General features: G+C 49.7%; 1 protein-coding gene across 2 annotated transcripts in view; it reads right to left on the bottom strand.

The window, feature by feature from the left end:
• Positions 1-11100, bottom strand: part of ADAMTS10 (ADAM metallopeptidase with thrombospondin type 1 motif 10) — an 81278-nt gene that overhangs the window by 6887 nt on the left and 63291 nt on the right. The window contains exons 16-21 of one of the 2 annotated variants that reach the window (XM_005429493.2): positions 7528-7661; positions 6094-6217; positions 4574-4654; positions 2580-2743; positions 1477-1603; positions 233-362 (exon numbers count right to left, since the gene is read on the bottom strand). In XM_005429493.2, the coding sequence (XP_005429550.1) occupies positions 233-362; positions 1477-1603; positions 2580-2743; positions 4574-4654; positions 6094-6217; positions 7528-7661 (760 nt within the window). The remainder of the gene's footprint in view (positions 1-232; positions 363-1476; positions 1604-2579; positions 2744-4573; positions 4655-6093; positions 6218-7527; positions 7662-11100) is intronic. The other variant, XM_031064043.1, reaches the window with a different exon arrangement.

Raw genomic sequence — 11100 nt, 5'->3', positions numbered from 1 at the left:
ATTATTATTATTATTATTATTATTATTATTATTATTATTATTATTATTATTATTATTATTATTATTATTATTATTATTATTATTATTATTATTATTATTATTATTATTATTATTATTATTATTATTATTATTATTATTATTATTATTATTATTATTATTATTATTATTATTATTATTATTATTATTATTATTATTATTATTATTATTATTCATTTCCCCCACTGGTACTCACGCAGGGGGACAGGGCTCGGTGTTGCAGCTCCTCTGTCGCTCGGGGACTTTGGTGTCAGCGCTGCAGAAGTGGTTGGGGACAGTTGAGCCATCAGAGAGTTTTCTGCACACCACAGACTGGATCTGGCTGCCTGCCCAGAAAAAAGAGGGAAGGGGGAGAGGGAGGAGGCTGAGGATGTGATGCCTCAGGTTTGAGCTTTTCTATTTTTGACATTCTGTGCTGCTTTAGTGGGTGGGTCTGGGTTCACATGAGGGGATGGTGAGCTCTGTGCACAGAGCAGGGAGACAAAACAATTCCTGCTCTAGCTGGGCACCAAGGACAAATGATCCAAATCTCAGGCCCAAGAGCACAAACACCATGGGCTGGAGAGAGAAAAACAAGGATGGGACTGCATGGGCTGGGGCTGTAATTGGACAATGAACTCCAATATGCAAATAGACCAAAATTCATAAACGTGAGAATGGGATATTGGGAAGGAATCCTTCCCTAGGAGGGTGGGCAGGCCCTGGCACAGGGTGCCCAGAGCAGCTGGGGCTGCCCCGGATCTCTGGAATGCCCAAGGCCAGGCTGGAAAGGGCTGGGAGCAGCCTGGGACAGTGGGAGGTTTCCCTGCCATGGCAGGGGGTGGAAAAATTTGATCTTTATGGTCCTTCCACCCATCCCTGTGTCCCAGCTGAAGATGGCACCCAGGTGCTTTGCCCTGGCACTGCCTGACACAACTCCCACCTGGCTGAGTGCAGGGTGAGGCCATATTGATACCCCAGAGCCCCAGACACAGCACAGGGGGGTCCCACATGTTCCCCCAAAGCAGCCCAGCATCACAGCTCGTCCCCTGCACACAGCACAGAGCACTTGGTCCATGGGGTGTAGTGCCAGGAGTACAGGAGGGGGCTCTGGGGAGGGGACACGTGTCCCACTGGGGACATTGGAGCCAGCACAGCACCAGCTGGGCTCTGGGATGGGGAGATCACATCTCTGGAAGTGTCCAGGCTGGACATTGGGGTTTGGAGCACCCTGGGACAGTGGAAAGTGTCCCTGCCATGATAGGGGGTGGGAAAATTTTATCTTTAAGGTCCTTTCACCCATCCCTGTGTCCCAGCTGAAGATGGCACCCAGGTGCTTTGCCCTGGCACTGCCTGACACAGCTCTTACATGGCTGAGGCCATATTGAGACCCCAGAGGCCCAGACACAGCACAGGGGGGTCCCACATGTCCCCCCAGAGCAGCCCAGCACCAGAGCTCACCCCCTGCACACAGCACAGAGCACTTGGTCCATGGGGTGTAGTGCCAGGAGTAGAGGCTGGAGCCATCCCTGCCCACGGGAGCGTTGAACTTGTAGCGGATCCCCTGCGGCTCCGTCCTCACCAGCACCTGCAGGAAAGGCACCCCCAGGACATCAGTGCCACCACAGTGACCACCCAGCTGGCATGCCACAGCCTCTCTAACAGCCTGGAATATTCCCCTGTCCCCTTCCAGCCCCTCGCAGTGCTGGCAGGGCAGCCACCAGTGGTGACAGTGGTGCTCGATCAGAGAATGAGCTCCCAGAAACTCAAGGGTGGAATCATCCCCAAAACCTGACAGATTAGGGCAGCAGACCTGAGAATTAGGGAGGGAGATCTGGGAGTGCCCAGTGAATAAAGCAGTGCCCCCCAAGGCAGGGACTGGGGGCTCCTGTCCCACCTGGGGTGACTCTTTCAAGGCTGGATGTGGCACTCAGTGACACAGTCTGGCTGACCAGGCAGTGACAGGTCACAGCTTGGTCTCACAGGCCTTTTCCAAGCTAATTAATTCTGTGATTTACTGGGTGAATTCAGCCCAATTTACCTCTGCTCTCTGTGTCCCGTTACCCCCAACAGCCACACCAGGGGCTGATCAGCTCCAACCCCCAGGTAGCCACAGCAAGATCTGTCACAGACATATTTTATGAAAAATCCTTTCCTTAGGATTTTTCCTCCTGAGAAGCTGAGAGGCCTCAGGAACAAAATGTAAACATTGATTATCTGCTGCTGTGGAATGCAACAGGTGGATCTGTGATTGGTCTCATGCTGTTGTTTCTAATTAATGGCCAATCACAGCCCAGCTGGCTCAGACTCTCTGTCCGAGCCACAAGCCTTTGTTATCATTCCTTCCTATTCTATTCTCAGCCAGCCTTCTAATGAAACCTTTTCTTCTGTTCTTTTAGTATAGTTTTAATGTAATATATATCATAAAATAATAAATCAAGCCTTCTGAAACACGGAGTCAGATCCTCATCTCTTCCCTCATCCTCAGACCCCTGTGAACACGGTCACATTGATCCTTCCAGCCCAACTTAGGCCCACGCCAGGAGGGGTATGAAGGTACCAACCATGACAAAGAGGGTGATGTTGGTGGGTCCCAAAGCCTCCAGCGACTCGGGCTCCTCAGGGGACCTCCTGTAGTGGAAGGTGGTGCCGGCGATGTCGAAGCGCCGGGGGGGATCGATGGAGAGCTTCCCGTTGATGAAATATTCCCCACTGTCCCCTCGCAGCGCTGCCAGCACAGGGGAGGGGGCTCAGCACAAAGCTCAGGGCACCGGGGCCAACCTCAGCCAGGTGCTGCTCACCTGCAGGGCTCAGAGCTTCGCTAAATGGCACCAGGGTGGGCACAGGGAAACTGAGGTACCCACGGTGCCTGCCCAGCACCTCCCTGGCCACACAGCCGGGCTCAAACCCAGCTGGGAATCCCCAAAATCAGAGGTTTTGGGAAAGCTGCAAAAGGCAGGCCTCAGAGGCAGCAGAACTGTGATTAGAGCTAAGCAGTAGTGTCGCAGACATCTTTTAATGAAAATCCTTCCCTTAGGATTTTTTCCTCCTGAGAAGCTGAGAGGCCTCAGGAACAATATGTAAACATTGGTTATCTGCTGCTGTGGAATGCAACAGGTGGATCTGTGATTGGCCCATGTTAAATGTTTCTAATTAATGGCCAATCACAGCCCAGCTGGCTCGGACAGAGAGTCCAAGACTGCTGCCTTTGTTATCATTCCTTTCTATCCTTAGCTTAGCTAGCTTTCTGGTGAAACCTTTTCTTCTGTTCTTTTAGTATAGTTTTAATGTAATATATATCATAAAATAATAAATCAAGCCTCCTGAAACATGGAGTCAGATCTCTGTCTCTTCCCTCATCTGAAAACCCCTGTGAACACCATCACACAGCAGCCGTGAGATTGGTCAGGAGAAAAATTATTTAAAAAGTAGAAAAGCAAGGATTAGTAGAACAATGGTCTGTGTATTAACGCTTGTCTGGTATAACTCCCTAAGCAACAGAAAAGTTTATCTAGCAAGATATCAGGAAGTTTGAAGCTTAATAATGGAGCTCTGGGCATTGTGTTTTAAGGCTCACAAGCAGGTATTGTATTTGAAATAAGCAAGTGTTGTTTTAACCAAAGGTACATGTGCTTATAGCAGTTAGATAGAACTATTGTCAATGTGCTTTTGCTTTGTGTGATTGGTCAAAAAACTTTTAAAGTGAGTTGTAACATTAAGTTCTTGGTCTGCTGGTGGCATCTTCCCATTGTTATAACCATGTAATGAGACTGATGTTGGAAAATAAAACAGCTCAAGGCAGTTCCTCAGCAGTCCCGTCCCGTTTGTGATTTGTACATAGCCCACGGCCGGCGACAGTCGGGGCTGCTGGGGCCCGGACAGGGCTGTGGTTGCCCGGCAGAGTCGCTAGAGGGGGATCGGAGCGTTCGCTCCTGCTCCTACCTTCCCTCCGCTCCACCGAGCTCCGGGAGCGGCTCCGGGCACCGCTGCCCTGCCCGGGACGCGGGGGATGCTGCGGGGGCTGGAGGATGCTCCCTCCATATGGGATGCTCGGAGGGATCCCAAAGTGTCCAACACTGTCCTGAGAGCGCAGAAATGCAGAAAGGAGTCCCCACACACCGGGCAGGGAGGGATGGAGGCACCTCCGATTGCCAGGAGAATCCTGCTGGCACCCGGCAGCATCCAGGGAGAGCAGCCTGCCCTGCACCGCTCGGGGAACAGGGAGGAGAAAAGGGGAAAGAAAATCCTCGTGGTGAAAGCAGGACTGAGCAAGGATGGAAAACCAAGCCCGAGGAAAACGTGAGTGTTTTTAATCCCCGGGATGGCAGAGGGGAGATGGCAGGAGCTGAGGGATGTGGGGTTTGCCCAGGGTTGTGATGCTAACACAGGACAGGGGCACTGGGGGACACACAGCCCTGCTCCCTTCTCCTGCCCCAAATCCCAGCCTGGGACCCCCAAATCCCCATTCCCAGCTGCAGTGGGAAGTTGTCCCTGCATTTCCCTGTTAATCCCAGGGACGTGGCAGGGCCTGGGTGGGATTTCAGCAGCCCCAGCTCACCCAGGTAGTTGATGGAGAGGTTCAGCTCCCGGATGTCGATGTGCACGGAACCCTTGGGGATCTGGATCACCTCCTCATAACCTGTGGGACAAGCAGGTGAGCAGCATTTTCAGCCTCCAATCCCAGAGCCAAAGCTGCCCTGGGCTGGATGGGAGCGTGAGCCAACCCCTTATCCATGGGGAAATGATGGAAAAAGCATTTTGGGCACCAAAATGGAGCAGGTTTGCACTGGGGGCTCTTGTGGTGGGACTGGGAATGTGCTGTGGAGCTGGGATCAACCCTGGGGAGCAGGGAAGGGGCTTGGAGCTGTGTGTCAGAGATTTGGGCACCACTGGAGGCTGGGGCACTATAGGAATGTGCCCTCTGTTGACAGAGTGACAAAACCATCCTTTGTCCCCTCAAAAAGGAAATAAGCCCAGAAGTTTCTGTCCTGGATCAGGTGAAAAGGCATCTCACAGGAGCTGTGGGACTTCACCTCCAACTTAAGGATAGCTAATTGGACAGGAGCCAAAAAGTCCCACCTGAGCAATTTACTAGAAAAAGAAGAGAACAAAGAAACTAATTGGGGCAAGAACCTCTTGCACCTGGCTGGGTTTTTCTCTGTAAAGAGTTTTGTTATTTTGCCTTTTATTAAAACCTTTTTGTTTCCAACACTCTCACAGAAGCCATCCTGCTGATTTTATGCCTTCTAAGGTAGCTGAGCTATCTTGGGTGTAAAATAGATCTCCAAGAGCTTATGAGACTCGAGGGGACCCCTATTTCATGGAACAGGTAACAGCAGCCATTCTCTAAACATTTTTAGTTTCCAACACTACCACAGAAGTATTTTATGCCTTCTAAGGTAGCTGAGCTATTTTTAAGGGATATCCCATATTTCAGGGAACAGGTAACAGCCACCATCCTCTAAACCAACACTTTTCATTTCCAACACTACCACAGAAGCCATCCTGCTGATTTTATGATTTCTAAAGTAGCTGAGCTATCTTAGGTGTGAAATAAATCTCCAAGAGCTTATGAGAGTCGAGGAGACCCCTATTTCAGGGAAGAGGTAACAGCCACCACCCTCTAAACCGACACTTTTCGTTTCCAACACTACCACAAATCCTGTGGATTTTATGCTTTCTAAGGTAGCTGAGCTATCTTGGGTGTGAAATAAATCTCCAAGAGCTTATGAGACCTGGCTTGAGGAGATATTTCAGGGATATCCCATATTTCAGGGAACAGGTAGCATCAACCACTCTCTAAACCACTTTTCGTTTCCAACACTACCACAAATCCTGTGGATTTTATGCTTTCTAAGGTAGCTGAGCTATCTTGGGTGTGAAATAAATCTCTAAGAACTCATGAGACCTGGCTCAAAGTGAATCCTATTTCACAGCACAGCTTGGCTGGTGGACAGGAGGGATTTGCTGCCTGGTGCTACCCCTTGGGATTGAGCTCTGGGGTTTGTCCCTGCGTGTCCCCAGGGGCAGGTGAGGAGGAGGAGGGACTGGAGGGTGAGCCGGCCGTTTGTTCCCTACCTCCCTCGGGCAGGGAGTGGTTGAAGACGCCCTCGATGGTCTCGCAGGAGCTGCCATCTCCCCCGCACACGCGGCACTTGTCCTCCTTGGAGTCGGAGCCCAGCACCCGGTCACAGCCCACGTGCTGCAGGGAGGAACAGCAGCAGTGAGCCAGCCCGGAGGGACCCTGCTGTCCCCTCAGGGTCACAGACATCTTTTATGAAAAATCTGGTTTTTAGGATTTTTCCTCCTGAGAAGCTGAGAGGCCTCAGGAACAAAATGTAAATAAACAATGATTAGCTGCTGCTGTGGAATGCAACAGGTGGATCTGTGATTAGCTCATGTTAAATGTTTGTAATTAATGGCCAATCACAGCCCAGCTGGCTGAGACACAAAGCCTGAGCCCCAAACCTTTGTTATCATTCCTTCCTATTCTATTCTTAGCTAGCTTTCTGATGAAATCCTTTCTTCTATTCTTTTAGTATAGTTTTAATATAATATATATCATAAAATAATAAATCAAGCCTTCTGAAACATGGAGTCAGATCCTCGTCTCTTCCCTCAGCCTGAGACCCCTGTGAACACGGTCACACAATCCCCCTTTGTTCCACTGCCCCATGGAGAAAAACAGATCCCAGAGATGCAGGAAGGGAGGCAGACAGACACGCAGCCTGTCTGTCTGTCTGCCTGCCTGCTGGGGGATGTTGGCCACTCCCACAGAGCTTCCTTATAATGAACTTTTACAGCTCCCCCCAGATCCCCTTGCAAGGGAAACATCAAAGGGGCTGGGGCTGCACAGGCTGGGAGTGCAGGGATCCATCTGAGAGGCAGGGAGTGCAGAGAGAAGGGGAATGTTCCTGCTCCAGGTAGAGAAATCATGGAATTACAGGATGGGTTGGGTGCTAAGGCACCTTAAAGCTCATCCCATCCCACCCCTGCCATGGCAGGGACACCTCCCACTGTCCCAGGCTGCTCCAAGCCCTGTCCAGCCTGGCCTTGGGCACTGCCAGGGATCCAGGGGCAGCCCCAGCTGCTCTGGGCACCCTGTGCCAGGGCCTGCCCACCCTGCCAGGGAACAATTCCTGATTCCCAAGATCCCATCCAGCCCTGCCCTCTGGCAGTGGGAGCCATTCCCTGGCTCCTGTCCCTCCAGGCCTTGTCCCCAGTCCCTGTGCAGCTCTCCTGGAGCCCCTTCAGGCCCTGCAAGGGGCTCTGAGCTCTCCCTGGAGCCTTCTCCTGTCCAGGTGAGCAGGCCCAGCTCTCTTAACCCTCCACCCATCCCATGTCTGTGTGAGCAGTTTGAGGGCAGTGCTTGCCTGCCTAGGTTTCTGTCCCTGTCCCCTCTTCTTGGGGATCTGTCCTTGTGTCCCCCCTGCCCAGAGGGTCTGTCCTTGTTCCCCCTGCCCCAGGAGTCTGTCCTTGCCCCCCCATCCCAGGGCTCTGTCCCTGTCCCACCTTGCACTCCCCGTTGACACAGATGTCATTGGAGTCCTGCCTGCAGGGCGTTCCATCCACCACGGCCGCCGCTCTCTCCGTGTAGAAGTTGAAGCCCTCGGCCAGGCAGTTGAGGGAACACGCCTTGACACCCCCTGGGGAAGGAGCACAGCTTCAAACGGGTCCCAGAAGTGGTGCAGTCAGGTAGAAATATCATAAAGGTTCATAAAATGTTCATAAAATCAAGCCTGCTCTCCTGGGATCAGTAAAAATATCATAAAGGCTTCCAAAAATCTTCATCAAATCAAACCTGCTCTCCTGTATTCAGTAGAAATATCATAAAATCTTCATAAAATGTTCATCAAATCAAACCTGCACTCCTGGGATCAGTAGAAATATCATAAAGGCTTCATAAAATCCTCATAAAATCAAACCTGCTCTCTTGGAGTCAGTAGAAATATCATAAAGGCTTCCAAAAATCTTCATAAAATCAAGCCTGCTCTCATGGAATCAGCAGAAATATCATAAAGTCCTCATAAAATCAAACCTGCTCTGCTGGAATCAGTAGAAATATAATAAAATCTTCATAAAATGTTCATAAAATCAAACCTGCACTCCTGGGATCAGTAGAAATATCATAAAGGCTTCATAAAATCTTCATCAAATCAAACCTGTTCTGCTGGAATCAGTAGAAATATAATAAAATCTTCATAAAATGTTCATCAAATCAAGCCTGCTCTCTTGGAATCAGCAGAAATATCATGAAATCCTCATAAAATCAAGCCCTGCTCTCCTGGAATCAGTAGAAATACCATAAAATCCTCATCAAATCAAACCTGCTCTGCTGGAATCAGTGGCAAAGCTGGCACTTTGCAAGTTCCCATGTGAAAGCAATGCTGGTGTGAGCAGTTTATTAACAAAACCATCTATTCCTGGGTGAAAAACAACCAGCACCTGTATAAACTGGTTTTGGATAGAAAAATGAAAACTCTCTCTCAAAAACAACTTTCCCTGCAGGCACACACCAGGGTTTGAGTGACCAATCAATACAAAGTAAGAACTTATTACTAATCAATACATTGGCAAGAAAGCTACTGACTAATTGGAGTCACACAGGAGGTCTGTAAAATGGTATCAAAAGGAGAGTAAAGAATTTATTCTTTTGTGAGTAAAGAATGGGATTTTTTTTTTTCCACCCTGAAGAAAATGGAATCTGTGGGATTTATTCCCATAGGAAAGGATGTGGAAAACCAGGAGGATGCCCCTGGAGGAGGGAGCCAGGCCCTTGAGCTGGACACAGACCCTGGCTGTGACAGGGAAGGAAACAAAGTGATTTGTCCTTATCTGGGTCACTCCTGGCACTTTACAGGTTGTAAAACCCTTCTGCCTGCTTTACCAGCAGGGAAACCGAGGCAGCAGCTCCTGAGGAAACTTTCCAAGGTTTTTTTTTCAGCTGCCAGAGCAGAAGAACCAAGTTACTGAGCAGGGAAACCTTTCCTTTCTGCCCGAGGTGAATCCTTCCTAGAAAAGGTGATGAGGATGAAGGAGAAGGATCTTCAAGTTACAGCTGAAATTTCTGTATTTTCTACATTTTCCAACAACCTTTTCCAAAGCACCACCCCAGGAACAGCACCCAAATATCTGCGGATGAGATACAGATGCACCCAAATATCTGTGCATGGGAGCAGGATGTGGTTCCAGCAGAGCATTCCCTGCCTGCTGCCACTGGATTTTCTCAACCCCTGTTGAGAAGGATCTTCAAGCCACAGCTGAAATTTCTGTATTTTCTACATTTTCCAACAACCTTTTCCAAAGCACCACCCCAGGAACAGCACCCAAATATCTGGATAAAGTGCTTGGGAGCAGGATGTGCCTCCAGCAGAGCATTCCCTGCCTGCTGCCACTGGATTTTCTCACCCCCTGGTGTAGCTTGAGGATGAAGAAGGGTCTTCAAGCCACAGCTGAAATTTCTGTATTTTCCTATATTTTCACCCAAAATATCCAGATGAAGTTCCTGGGAGCAGGATGAGCCTCCAGCAGGGCATTTCCTGCCTGCTGCCACTGGATTTTCTCAACCCCTGGTGTAGCTTGAGGATGAAGAAGGATCTTCAAGCCACAGCTGAAATTTCTGTGAAATTTCTGTATTTTCCTATATTTTCACCCAAAATATCCAGATGAAGTTCCTGGGAGCAGGATGTGGCTCCCGCAGGGCCTTCCCTGCCTGCTTTCCCTGCCTGCTGCCACTGGATTTTCTCAACCCCTGGTGTAGCTTGAGGATGAAGAAGGATCTTCAAGCCACAGCTCAAATTTCTGTGAAATTTCTGTATTTTCCTATATTTTCACCCAAAATATCCAGATGAAGTGCTTGGGAGCAGGATGTGGCTCCAGCAGAGCATTCTCTGCCTGCTGCCACTGGATTTTCTCAAATCCCTGGTGTGGCTTGTGGCGTTTGCTGCCTTTATTGAGCATCCCAGGAGAGCCAGCAGGAGCCTGGCAGAGGTGCCTGAGCTGCTCCAGCTCCCTCCTGGAGGCACCACCCAGCTCCTGATCCCTGTGCCAGAGCTGGGGAAGCACCTTGGATGGGAGGAATGGGAATGTGCAAAAGGGAAACTCGACACAGAACATCAAAGGGGTGAAAGGAGGGGAGGGGGCCCAGCTGTGCCAGAACAGCTGGGGGGGAAGAGAGAGCAAAGCTGGGAGAGGGAGGAGCAGGAGGAGACACGAGAGGGGAATTCAGCAGCTTGGAGGCATTTTCTGGAGCAGGATGCCTGGGCAAGGCCCTGGAGAAGCAGCTGCTGAGCAGGGGGAGCAGCAGCCCCCTCTGAGAGCAGGGGATGCCCTTGGGCTCCTGTGCACACACTGCTCCATGTGGGATGAGTGAAAATGGTCCTGCAGTTTGTCCTGCCTCAGGGTTTCTCATTAAAACTGGAGGATTTTCGTTCAATTTTGCCCGTGTGCTATTTGGAAAGTGCCTAAAAACTGGAGGGTTAGGGTCTGCAACTGAGCTATTAAAGAAATTAAAGACATCAACCTCATCTTAGGATTTTAGCTTTTCTATTTTTCATCTATTTGTGATCCTGCAATTCTTTGGTGTAGAACTCCAAACTCCATATTCAGTGTGAGCTGCTGCTTTCCCTCTTTGGGCAGACACAACAATTCCTCTCCAGGCCTGGCAATCAAGGACACCTCACTGCCTCAGGCCCCAGAAATGGTAACAAAAGTGAGCTGGGGACAGCAAATTTGGGGTAAATGACTTCATTAGCTGAAGCTGTAATTGGGAGATTAACCCCCAATATGCAAATGGACCCAAATATCCGGATGAAGTTCCCTCACAGGAACAACCCCATCCCAATATCCCATCCATCCCTTCCCTCTGTCAGTGGGAGGCATTCCCTTGTCCTGTCCCTCCAGGCCTTGCTAAAATTCTCTTTCTTTCCAGCTCCCTTCAGGCACTGGACACAAACCAGCTGTCCCCAATTCTGAGAGAGAGCCCAGACTTGTGCAAAGTTGTTCCTTGGCCTTCCCTGCTCCATGGCTCCTCCCTGGGTCACCTTTTTCTTCCTTTCCTTTCCTTTCCTTTTCTTTCCTTTCCCT

Source organism: Geospiza fortis, unplaced genomic scaffold, assembly GCF_000277835.1.
Source record: "Geospiza fortis unplaced genomic scaffold, GeoFor_1.0 scaffold80, whole genome shotgun sequence".
Lineage (NCBI taxonomy): Eukaryota > Metazoa > Chordata > Aves > Passeriformes > Thraupidae > Geospiza > Geospiza fortis.
This window is presented reverse-complemented; position numbering and strand designations above follow the sequence as displayed.